The 12,728-nt window shown below is 44.9% G+C and overlaps 1 protein-coding gene across 5 annotated transcripts in view; it reads left to right on the top strand.

The window, feature by feature from the left end:
- The first annotated feature begins 1,540 nt into the window (after nucleotides 1–1,540).
- The window catches only part of LOC135378395 (uncharacterized), a 48,360-nt gene continuing 37,172 nt past the window's right edge, over nucleotides 1,541–12,728 (top strand). For 4 of the 5 annotated variants that reach the window (XM_064611426.1, XM_064611430.1, XM_064611429.1 and 1 more), the window contains exons 1-3: nucleotides 1,541–1,953; nucleotides 4,827–5,181; nucleotides 12,507–12,660. In XM_064611426.1, the coding sequence (XP_064467496.1) occupies nucleotides 1,600–1,953; nucleotides 4,827–5,181; nucleotides 12,507–12,660 (863 nt within the window). In that variant the 5' untranslated portion in view covers nucleotides 1,541–1,599. Of the gene's footprint in view, nucleotides 1,954–3,955; nucleotides 4,127–4,826; nucleotides 5,182–12,506; nucleotides 12,661–12,728 lie in introns of all 5 variants that reach the window. The other variant, XM_064611431.1, reaches the window with a different exon arrangement.

Raw genomic sequence — 12,728 nt, forward strand, 5'->3', positions numbered from 1 at the left:
AGTCGGTTCCACCTTTTCAGAACACAAACTTGGGGGAACATCCACTTACTTCTCGCCTCCTTAAAGGGATTTTCAATTCTTCACCTCCAAAATCGCGATCAACCCCACTGTGGGACGTGAGGCAGGTGACCGCGTACCTAGGCACTCTGGGACCCAATGCTTCCTTGTCGCTGACCTCCTTGACCTACAAGCTCTGCATACTTCTGGCTCTGGTTACAGCAGGACGTACGGCAGACCTTTCCCTACTTTCAACCCAGGCAGTCTCCAAGACCCCGGATGGTTGGAACTTACTATTGCTAGGACATAGGAAAACGTCCCGTCCGGGGCACTGCCCCAGCTCGCTGCTGGTTCCCCGCTTCCCCCATGGGGACGACCTTTGCCCGCTTCGGTGCTTGGAAGAGTACCTTGTACGTACTGCCCCACTCCGCGGCAACACAGACCAGCTTTTCCTTACCACACGCAGACCCTTCACGGGTGCCTCACGGGATACGATCAGTCACTGGATAAAACGTACCCTGGCCTCAGCCGGGATAGATGTAACTAAATTTACAGCACACTCCACGAGGGCGGCAGCTACGACAGCTGCAGCAACAAGAGGGGTATCGTTGTCTGACATTCTCAAGGTGGCTGACTGGTCGTCCGAATTTAACTTTAACCGTTTCTATTACCGTCCTGCAACTGCACTCGCCTTTGCCATGCAGGTCCTAAGCTGAGCTTTGAACATGCTATTGTTAACCATGATAGTAAGTGCTGGAATTACTGAAGTATAATTAACAGTTTTAACGAACGGTACTTACCTGAAGTTAAAGCAGGAATTATACGAGGTATATGGAAGCACTTACTATCATGTAACTCCCGCCCAGACCCTCCCCATTCAACCTTCGAGCTTTTACTCGTTACAGGTATCAACCGGTTCCCGGGTCGAGGAGGCTTTTCACAATAACTCAGACCAGACATAGGCAGTCTGAATAACACTTGAAGAAGAAGAAGAAAAAAAAAACAGTTCACAATAAATTGTGGAACCGTCTCTATGTGTTGGTGTTTTTCCCTATTCTCCCTTGTCCGGGGGGCAAGTTTCGCTCCACTCGCGAGGACACGTGGACCGAGTATGATTAATTAGCACAGCAGGATAGTTGCATAGAAATGGGAAACACCCTACGCAACCCTGTCTGTGTCATACTCATACTTTCTGCGCGTCGCCATCTCGGAAGGTGAGTTGAGAGCGCCACCTGGTCCCATTTTTAGAAACTAAAGCTCTAGGAGCGACTTTGAAGTTGGCTGATTTTGGCGGAATACTACGAGGAAATGCTATTGTTAACCATGATAGTAAGTGCTTCCATATACTTCGTATAATTCCTGCTTTAACTTCAGGTAAGTACCGTTCGTTAAAACTGTTAATTATCCTGTGGTCTGGTCCATAGAATAAAGCGCGCCGTTATTCTGTGGTCTGGTCAACAGAATATCCACTGCGTTTTGGAACGCACCCAACAATCAATCCAAGTAAATCCAAATCCAAGATCCAATCCATCCATCCGCAAAGCCGAAATGGTTTCGGTTGGTCGTACGTCGTATACTCTTTAGTTGTCCCTCCCTGCATAAATGGGCGGTAATAAATGTTGCGTCGACGCCTGCGGTAACTACTCGGGCAGGAACAACGCGATAGTGTTCCACTCATTTCCATCCAACCTTGACGTTCGACAACGGTGGATAGTGGCATTGCGTGCGATCAACAACTGTTCGGGATGGATCCCCGCCAGAACCACCGTGCTTTGCTCCGACCATTTTTCGGACGACTCCTACGAGCAGAACATAACTGCCCGACTAAGTCTTGGACTCAGCAGGAAAGGATGCAAGCTGCGTCCCGATGCTGTGCCTTCCCTTTTCCTACTCAGGAAGCGTGCAGCTGCTGAGACTTGGGGAAGCTGTACGTCGACAAAAGAACTTCGCCTTGCGGTAGTGTATACCAATCCTTACGCGGGTTCCCAAAGTTTACGTTATCCAGTTTAAACTACGCTAAGCAAGAGACGGGACAGACGAGAATAACGTGAAAAGTAATCTCACAAAGACTTGCGAACCATCTGCTGTTGTCCGACATATAGTCCGGCTGAATTCGTATTCGTTGCGTTTTAGGAATGTGAATATCACTTTTATAGCTCGATAGCTCGGTTATCCTGATTCAAGTTGCGCAGACACGCTGTCTTCCGCGAATGACATTAAATACGGTATGTCGTGCGTTGAGGTTTCGGCGCACGTTAAATAACCCTCAGCAGGTGGGCAAAAATTAATCCACATACCTGACCACTGTAGCGCCGCTCATGATCACAGTTGTCTCGCGACGTAAAGCCCCGAATTAGTATTATTATTTATCCTGATTCCTTTCTTCAGGGCCTCAACCCCTTCGGCGATGACTATTCACTTGCTGGTCATTCTCTACCACCACGTCATATTTATATCTCACTCAGCTGTATTTGCATGGCATAAGTGGCTTATCTTCTGCGGTTGTGAGTGCTTGTATGATTGGTTCTTTCATGTTATTTTCACCTATCCCGTCCTTCTTCTGCGTGGTGCGGTTCAGACTGAAGATTTTGCACAAAGTATTCCAAAGAAGAGCCTTGTTGACACTCTCCTACACTGAACATGATTAAGAGCGCGGAGGGACAAGGACAACACACACACGGAGGCGTTAGGCGTCCTTGTCCCTCTGCGTTCTTAATCATGTTCAGTCCCGACCCGCGCGCTCTACACATTCTCGCACTCTCCTACACAGTATCCATGACCAATTCTGCCGTTTCCTTGAAATGTTGCATCAGAATACACTGAAACTCTGGAAGGTATTCACAGATTGAAAGAATGCGGTTTTCAGAACAACCTTCCGAACTCAGCCCTTTGTAAACCTACCAGCACAGTCCTGCCAACATGGTGTAATGAGCAGTACACTTGACCGGCGATCAGCAGGTGTGGTTACAAAGGAATGCCAACAGGAAACATACACAGGAATAACACATGACGCAAACCTTTCATACTTTCGCTTGACCTGCTTTCATTCTGACTGGAGTTGGTTGGCTTTGAAAATACTTTTTATCCATTTTCTTATCTATTTGTAACTTGCCTCATGAAAATTAAGCTTTTGCTGGTTTCAATCATCTGTTAGCCCTGTCCTTCTAGTTGTGACCCGACTCAGGCTTTTCACAATATCGAGATTGTCCACCAGCCGGTCTGCATCCGTGTTATATTCTCATAGCACTGTCTAGCTTTTTCGACTACCGCCGTGTCTCACCATTTCATTGTTCGTCGGCATTGAAGACATTGCGTTGTTTGCCAGTGTGTCAGCCTCTGCTTGGCTATTTCTTAACAGAAGGCATTATTGCAAAAAATGAAACTGCAAAATTGTGCTTCATATTTTGAAATTCTGTTTGGTAGACAGCCATACATGTTCTGCACACTTTTGTGCTGACTGTGTAGGTCGCACGTAGACGCCACAAGCAAACTTTTGTGCGACAGTGTTTCAGTTTTTGTGATAAGAAAGGAAGAAATGGATGACACATAATCTCATACCTGCCAACTCTCCCGATTCATCCGGGAGACTCCCGGATTCGGACCGGTTTGTACGATTGTACGGCCGAGAAGCAAATCTCCCGGAAAATGCAGTTTCCTTCTCTATATCTCAAACGCCTGCTTTTTCTCTGGGCACACAGACGAAAACGTCAATCCAATACCAGCCCAATTCCAATCGGCATCGCTGCCGCTTCCCGGAGCCTCTGTGTTACAGAGTTCAAGGGTTCTGGTCATGGTTCTAGTTCTAGCACTTCTAGTTTCCGGGCATTTCCTCCATGTTTTCGGGCGACACAGGTGCCTTTGCCCTACCTGTTTAGACCTTGCGTACCTCGCAAAGAGAACAGAGACATAGTTTTGTGTCCTCACGTTCTTTTGAGAAAGTGTCATATCCTTGTCACAGGTTGACACCCAGATAGTTTCTTGGAGAGGGCAAAGTCTGGTGCTGCACAACTTGTGCCCGATGAGCCTGCTGGTGTGAAGTGTGCTCCTGTTACATATGCAAATAAAAGGCACCCAACATTGGCTCCCCGCTTTTGAAATCTCCCTAATTTGGATGTTCCCAAGTTGGCAGGTATGTAATCTGGTTTCAGTGTTGCTGTGCAGTAGCCATGAGCAGTATGGACAACCTGTAATTTTATCTCCTCAACCACTTGTAGTTCTTGTGTTATGAATTTGCTGTTCATCTTGTCTTTCAACTAACATAACGGAATTTTTTGCATTTAACTAGTCGAAATTTCACCACTGTACTGTGACCCTAGCTTGTTTGTGTGCAATGAAAACTTCAGTGATCATAATAATCATCATCATCATTGATAGCCAGAGGTTGGCACCTGTGACTCCTGCTCACTCATCTCCCACTCGTATCCTTGTTTGCTCACTCATGCTCACTCAATTGAACGTAACTGAAGCAACAAATAAGACACGGATGATAGACTAATGCTTTACTTACAACTAACTGCTATTGTAACATATTGAAACTTAATACGAACCATGGCAGTACTGCACATCACCACCTGTGAGCAAATCAGTTCAGTCAGACATTTGCATGTTCTTCAGCTTTCGGGTATTCCATCTTGGCAGATAACAGGTTGATTTATCTATTAATAGACTAACTATCGATAACAGGTGGGGAGTTACCCATCCTGTCCAGTTGTGCACCCGTCTTGCCCTGCACATTTAATCATATAAGCTGATCTGTGTATGTCACTCTTGTAACTGTTCTTGTAACTGCATTTTCTCTTGCAAGTAAACCATACTGTTAATAATTCCAGCCTGCTGAAGATGCTGTGCGGGACAACCACTGGCCAATACAGCTCCCTGGTGCCTCAACCAAAGTAACAACGTCCACCCAAACATATTCTGCCTGCTCGAATCGTAGCTGTCAGGCAATGCCAGACTACAGAACCAGGGGTACCCTGGCCTTCCCTGACCGGCGCAGCATGGGCACGCAGTCATTTATAGATAGTAGGAACAAAGGCTGTCAGGCTTTCATGCACGACGCACAAGACACCAAAGACCAAACACCAAAGAGAAGGCGCCAAAGACCTAGCAGTGTGGGATGTCAAGCAGACATAAAGCCTAATGATCACAAGTCTACTCAGACAGACTCTAAAGACATTTTCACTGGTTAGTAGTCTCATATATCATGTGTCCGTGATAGAAGATCGATTAGGCTGAGTCAAAGATTGGGAGAATCCTTACAGCCTTACATGGGTGTGTGTTCCCCTACTGCAGCACCAGTACTGGCTCTGCTGGATCAGCAGGGTTCTTCGTTTTCGGGTCAAACCTGACTTTTCGCGACATTTGCACCCTGAACACACTGTGAAATTCAAGTACAAGCCCATTTCTACCAGGAATTCCTGAGGACCTTGGGGTGCCACAGCAAGGCCCCAAAGGATTTTATCTATCTATAAATTGACACAGCTTTGTGTCAAAAGCTGCTCGAAAGAGAACATAACTGCTGATTAGTAGAGCCGAGATTCGTAGGCAATGGCCTATTTTTTGTGTGTGGTTCTAATACTGCCTTTTCAATACAGGAGTGCGAATTGGGTGCTGGGGAACCTCCTGTATCGTCTTGATATTGTTGTAATAGGGTTCCGGGTTTTCGGAGTTTATTTCTGGGCGTTACCGGAGGGTGTTTTTCAGAGTGTATGATTTACAGCTCTGTTAATATCCGAGATTCAGAGAAAACTTGACGACGCACGCTCAGTTGTGCAGCGAAAACGCAGTTGTCACATTTATTGCTTCAACACTAAAGAGACACAAGCTTAACAATACATTTTGTGCGGCACACACTGTGGTGTTCCACAATTCCAAATGCGCATTTCCATGTGCAGTGCTCACTGTTTTGCGGCAGTACTTACATACAACAACCTCTGCATCGCGATCACGGGACGATGTGAACTCCTCAAAATCAGGGTACTCCCTGGCGTAGTCACAGGGCGGCTTTCGCTTGTGTCCCATCTTGTCATCAGCACTGCAACCATAATTGCGCTTTCAAAAAGACTACTCCGTATGACCTCGGTTCGATGCTCATTTTAGTGCTTAGGTTAGGTCACGTGTAGAAGAAGGAAATTGGGAAACAAACTGGGGAAAAACCCGGGCGGTGAATCCTCAAGTGGTCGAGATGACTGCCGAAGAAAACGCTAGGTCACGGAAACCATTATTATGTTGCAGTGGGGCCGGTATCTGAGGTCAGAAGAAACCCGAGAGACAAAAGGAGGCCAAGAACAATAACCCGGTTATCAGGGAAAACATTTGCCAAGCAGAGTTTTTCGAATTAATTCGAATTGCTTAAAATTTTACCAGAGTACGTTTTTCAGATTTTTTCAGATAAATCCAAAAACCGGAACCCTACCTATAAATTCCGGCCTACTTATTCCGGCGTTAGTGCCTATTTTCGTATAAGTGCCTAAAAATCCTATTAAACAACGTAAAGTTCCTATAATGGCTCTTGAGAAGTGGCGATAGTGTGTTGTGCAGTTGAAACTGACATTGGTCACGTCGTACATCCTTTGAAACCGTCGATATCGCTTCAAAGAAGAGAGTATCTCAGAGGTACTGGAATGTAAGCCGGAAATTGAAAACGGGTTACTCAGTACAGTTGCTTACTCGTTCCTTCTCTCCCTTCCAGCATTCTGTTGCTGTTGTCTGGGTCACTATTATCAAATATAAGCACGTTTCATAACGGTTTTGTCGAAATCTAGAACAGTGCAATTGCATGTTTACATCTAAAAAAAGCTTTTTAGTTTCCTTCGGTCTTTTTTTTTACAACGAATTTGACACACGGTAAAATGCTGGGGAGGGGATGTGACGTACGAAGGTAGGTACAATCCCTACAGTTTGGCCACCTGGGGAAGCTGCCCTTCTCGCGTGCAGTCAATGCAAGCAAGTGACACGAGTGAAACTGACGCCCCGTCCAGTGTGAGCAGACGTGATCCCCCATATTTATTCATTTGTTTGAATATACTGCAGCCTCAGTCGAGGCTACAGCAGGAGTGAATCGAAGAACTGTGTAGAAGACAACTGTCGAACATTACTATCAATGCCATTCCACTCATCACTGCACCATGGGAAAAAAGTAAACTTTACACAGTTAGCATGACATGCATACTGTGCAAGATTCAAACTGGAGTACTTCTCAGGGGAGAAGCACCAGCAAAGGACAGATAATTCTCGAATGTAATTTTTAACACACAATTAACTCTGGAGTGAAAAGTCCTCAGACAAAGTGCCCTATGCCTGGTACTTAGCAGTTTAAGTACTAGAAGGGGAGGAGGCAAACGAGGAGAAGAAAATGGATCATACCTAGATAGTATGAAGTGAATGATCCACTGACCCCTGGGGTACCCCTGAGGTTACAGGAACTTCTGTAGACAAATAATGATTAAACAAAAGTTTCTGTGTATGACCTGATCAGTAACTATCAATCCACCTAGTTATGTTACTATTCTTTATCGGACTGTTCGGTTTCAAAAGAAGCTTCTGATGAAAAACTTCATGCCTTACACAGGTCTATAAAGATAACATCAGTTTGATTATTAGCGTTAATGCCGGATGCAAGGCTGAACACATAATCAGTCAACTGGGCAGTAGTTTAATATCCTCGCCTAAAACCGTGCTGAAGATTAGACAAACGCGAGTTATCTTCCAAAGGACGAGATATATGATTACAAAGTACCGTATATTCTCGTGTAAGGCCCACACTTTTTTTCGTTATCCGGGTGGGGTGCGGCTCTTACACGAAACACGGTCGCGGTCACGTGCTACAGCCGCAACTTTGCCGCAGCTGTTACCAAGAGTAATGCAGCGAATCATAACTCGGATACTGTATCAAACAAAATGTTTATTCAGTCGTCATCGTCTTCCTCGCTCCCGCTCGCGAGATCACTCGCGCTCTCGTCGTCACGGCCAGTCCAAAGGTGGTCGTCCAAAGGATTCCTTGGGGGAAGTTTTCCTTCGGAAGCGTCTTCCTCTTGAACACAACGTAGGGGGGAAGTTTCCTGCCACGTGCATCTCTGTCGCTCACCTCCTGTCGTGCGTACAGGAGAATCAAACCAGATAGGGGTTTGATCAGCGTTCCCTATCTGCGACAGGTCGTAGTCGTGCTCCCTCCGCAGCGAGTTGACAAACCGGTGAAACATCAGCAGCTGGTCTTCGTATTCAGAAGGAAGTCGTTGACACAGCGTCGTTCTCCGTCGCACAGAGAGGCCATGACGCTTCATAAATTGTACCAACCATCCTCGACTTGCCTTAAACTCCACGTGAGGAATGTCCATGTGGCGGGCGATGGCGAGGGCTTTAACCCGTATCATCTCAGTTGACACCGCATAGCCGTTGTTTCTTGTCGCGTTTACGTAGTGCACAAGCTGCTCTTTAACTTTTGGGAACTTGCACTGCTTTCCGTGGAAGGCTTTTCGGTTTCGGTTGGTTCCGAGGAGTTGTTCCTTTTGGCGTACCCAAGAACGCACACACTTCTCGTTGACGCCAAATTCCCGTCCAGCTGCCCGCTTACCGTGCTCTTCAGCGTACTGGACAACCCGGAGCTTGAACGCCGCTGTGTAAGCATTTAGACGCTTGCCCATCGCTGCGAACCAACAGATTCGAAACAACTGGGTGTCAATGGAGCGCACGTGGAAATGGTGGGAACCAGCTGGGGGACGACCTGTGACCCCGTGACGTGTCAAGGATCACGTGGTTGGGCGCGAGGACGCGCTCTCGCCATCGCGTGGCGACTCAGTCGACTTCGCCGGCGGTGGCCTCGAAAACTTTTTTTTTTTTCAAAATTTTTGGACTTGAAGTGGGGGGTGCGGGCCTTACACGGGGGCGGGCCTTACACGAGAATATACGGTATATGCTCAAAAAGCTCACATGTGGTAGCGGTTAATGAAATTGGTCTGTAATCCATGATAAACTGCTGGTTACCCTGTTTAAATGCAGGAACTACATTAGCCTTTTTTCATACATCAGGAACCATGCCAGATTGCAGAGAAACAGAATGTAACTTCGAGGTATTTTGACACCCACTCAGCGTAACGTACCATAAACTTGTTTGTGATCGAATCTGGGCCACATCTTTTCGTAGTGTGGGGCCCAGCCTTAATAGCAACCTTCATTCAATTCAACCTTAATAACAGGTTAAAAATGCCAGAGGCAGAAAATGTTATATCCTCAATCTCAGGGATGTCGTTTCTGGGTACAAGATCAAACTCTGATTACCAATATGAAAAACGGAGGAAAAATAGTCATTAAAACTGTTAAAACAGCTGCTTGCACCATTTGCTTGCTGTTGCGAGACTTGTGGTAATGCTGAAAATGAAATTTAGAAGGTGGAGCTAAAAAATTCGAGAACTAAGAAATTAGTGTGTTAGACTAAAGCTTTCGATGCTCGAAGCCCTTCTCGCAAATCGTCAGTATGCTGGCCACGACAAGTCCTTCTGAAAAGTGTAGTGGAACGGTGGCAGTGGCTGAAAGCCTTTTGTCCATAGTAGGATGGATAAATTTTGCATTTCATGCAGCAAAAAACATCGGCAAAAGAGTCACAACTCCCATTTACGGTGTTGTTCTTGCAGATGGAGCTGATTTATTTACTTTGTTTTTGCACTTTCAGTGCTACAGAAAAAAAAAAAGACAATTTATAGTGCCTATAATGCCACTTTTAGTGCCTAAATCTGGATTTTTAGGGCCTTTTTTAGGCGCCTAAAGCAAGTTTTTTCCGTGCCTAAAAATCTGGGCTTTACTAATTAGTGATGCAAAACTATCTTTAGTGTTTCCAGTACTATTCGCCTCGAGATCGAACAGCGTCGCCATCATGCGGCTGCTCCGTGAACTGCCTTTAGTGGGGATGCGCGGCTTGAGCCGGTGCTTTCGCTTTGGTCATTGCGCTTGAAAACGTGCTTGGAAGGCTCAATTTCTGGACATTTGTGCTTTTAAAATCGCTTCAAAATGAGTGAAAATGACTTGGTGGAAAACTTTTTTGAACTTTTCTAGTTCTCTGCACCAGCGTGCTTAGCAGGGAAGAAAACTACAAAACGTGCATATGTTCCAGTATGCGGATTCCACTCTGCCTTTACTATATTGTATTTGTCACTGCGGTTCTGTGTGTCAAACAAAATGTACCAAGAGCTAAGGTCAATGTTGTAACAGTTTTTTTTTTATTATAAGTATAAAACTATGTCAGTTATTTATAGAATGGTTTCTGTGCTAGCTGTTCTAATATACATATATATTTATGACACGGGTGTTTTTAAATGTGTGAATTTCAAGCTTTCATCTCATTTCATCTAACCGTATGACAGACTAGACTTTTATCTCTCACATACATAGTCATTGGAATGCACGCATTCAAGGTAAAATGCTATCACCACCCCTGAACGTAATATTTAAAACGCGTTTTTTTTTGGGGGGGGGGTATGAAGCACGTGTGCAACAGCGTTTCAGAATATATACCTGCCGCTGGAACCAAAAACTGAGTTTATATGTAGTTATTACCTGACCGGTAGCACCCCAAAGTCAAGTCCACCACAAAGGTGTGGTCATCTCGTAACATATTTTAGCACCATTTAGTGAATGCCCGCCCAGGAGATGAATCAAACCTCGAACCTCTCCTGTACTCGCTCGACGCAAAGTTGCACAAATTGTAGCGAGGGGCTTCAATACTTACTGGGCTATTCTGCCCTTATGTTACATTCTTGCACATTTGTACATTTAGATTCATTGTTATTGTTGATTAGTACATTGTACATTTAGATCAGTGGAGACAGGAATTTTGAGTGAGTCTTTTTTTTTAAATCCTTGTTGTCTCGACGTAAGATAAAAAGGTACAGGGAAAGACAGCAATACACAAGCGACGAATAAATATTCGTGCGAGAGCAGCAAAAACAAACAAAATCACGCTTGGAACAAAGGAGGCAGTGTTTCCCTTCAAAAGCACACAGGATATTTTCTTTTTACAACTTCGCGACTTGAGCGTTTCGCGGTGCAGCAATATTTGTCAACTTTCACACCTTATCAGCGTTCCAGGTATCGCATTTCAACACATCCACAATATGTGAGGCACTGACAGCAGCATTTCATCCAGAAACACTGCGATATCTGCGCAGAAAAGACAGAGCCTGCTGCGTCCGATCATGCCGTATCCCCACTAGGGCATCCGTCGCAGCGCCACCTACAGTTCGATCTCGAGGCGAATAGATAGTGCCAAAAAACTATCAGTAGCTGACTGTCGATAGTGTACAAATTATTGATTGTTGACTATCAATAGTGTTGAAAAACTATCAATAGTTTCCTTTCATTTAGCTGTAACGCACGAATGATGCACTGCAAGCAGTGAAAGAAGATGCTCATCATAAAATCGTATGCACTCATGAGACTACAATGCCAGTCAGAGTGCCAGTCACTGCCAATCAGTCCAGTGCAGAGAGAATCATGTGGCCTTGCGGTTGATTTGAGCGGCACGAGCGGCACGTCGGAGGGAAAGCTGCTCTGTGGCATTTTCGTTTTCTATTTTTATCTGCTCCCCGATAGTTTTCCGATAGCCGACTATCGATATAGTGTACTGTTGATAGTTGATTACCAATACCTAGTACAATCAAGAGTCGGATTCTCATGTAGTATCGATCGTACTAACAATAATTTTGCATCACTACCGCTGATACTAAGTGAGACTCAGCGCATTTTTACACCACTGACCACGGAATTGGCTACATACATGTGAAATTTGCCAGTTTTAGCTTCTTTTAACTTTTTACAGCAGATTGGCGACTTTTCACGATTTTGACCCGGCAACCCTGGTTTGTAACATGGTTATTGCTGATACAAACATTATGGATTTGAACCTGGTGGAGGATGGTAGCAATATGGTAGTACGGCACAACTTGGAAATATCAAATCTTCTAGGAGTGTGTTTCAGAAAGGGTTTCGGGCTGAGATTCTATTGCACATTAAATGCTGTTGCAAGTACTTTGAAATGAGCAAGGCAAATTTACTTCAAATTATCTACAGGCTGTTTCCATTCCATAGTTGATGTTGTACCGTGTGTGTGTGACTCTAATACACACTTTCTCTTCCGCAAAATATGTAATCACACAATCAAACCCAAAAATGGAAGGGTGTACTAGTAGCATCGCCATGGACATAGTGTGCTTGAAATGTTAATGTCATGATTGCACGTTTTTGATTGTTTCATTCGTGAGTTTAGGACATGCTCCTTGGCATTGTTTTTACAGTACTTCTGAAGTTTGTGAATTTTCGTATAAAAACTCAAGTTGATTTTTCTGACACGAAACTCATGACTTGCATTTTCTATGCTTTTTCTCAACAAACGGAATTCTATGGGCTCTGCTCATGATTTCTTGTGGCATCTAAACACTGTATTGTCACCTACTCTATAATTAAACTGTCAGAAAGTGGTTAGAAATAGAAGTGTATCACAAATGGAAAATGTTTTACAGGCCCTCAAAGCGAAGCAGTCATGCACTCATCCGGTGATCCATCTCGTGGACCATCTGTGTCATCTGAGCAGCACGGCACAGTCAGAAGTAGCATTAGTGATGATGGAGAAGTGACTGCATCATGCCAGGGAACTCAGTATGCAGTAATAAGCTCGTGAGTAGGGGCCTTTGTCTGAAATGTTTTCTAAATTATAGACCGGGCCTGAGGCTTTCGGTAGGGGT

Source organism: Ornithodoros turicata, chromosome 1 (genome assembly GCF_037126465.1).
Source record: "Ornithodoros turicata isolate Travis chromosome 1, ASM3712646v1, whole genome shotgun sequence".
Lineage (NCBI taxonomy): Eukaryota > Metazoa > Arthropoda > Arachnida > Ixodida > Argasidae > Ornithodoros > Ornithodoros turicata.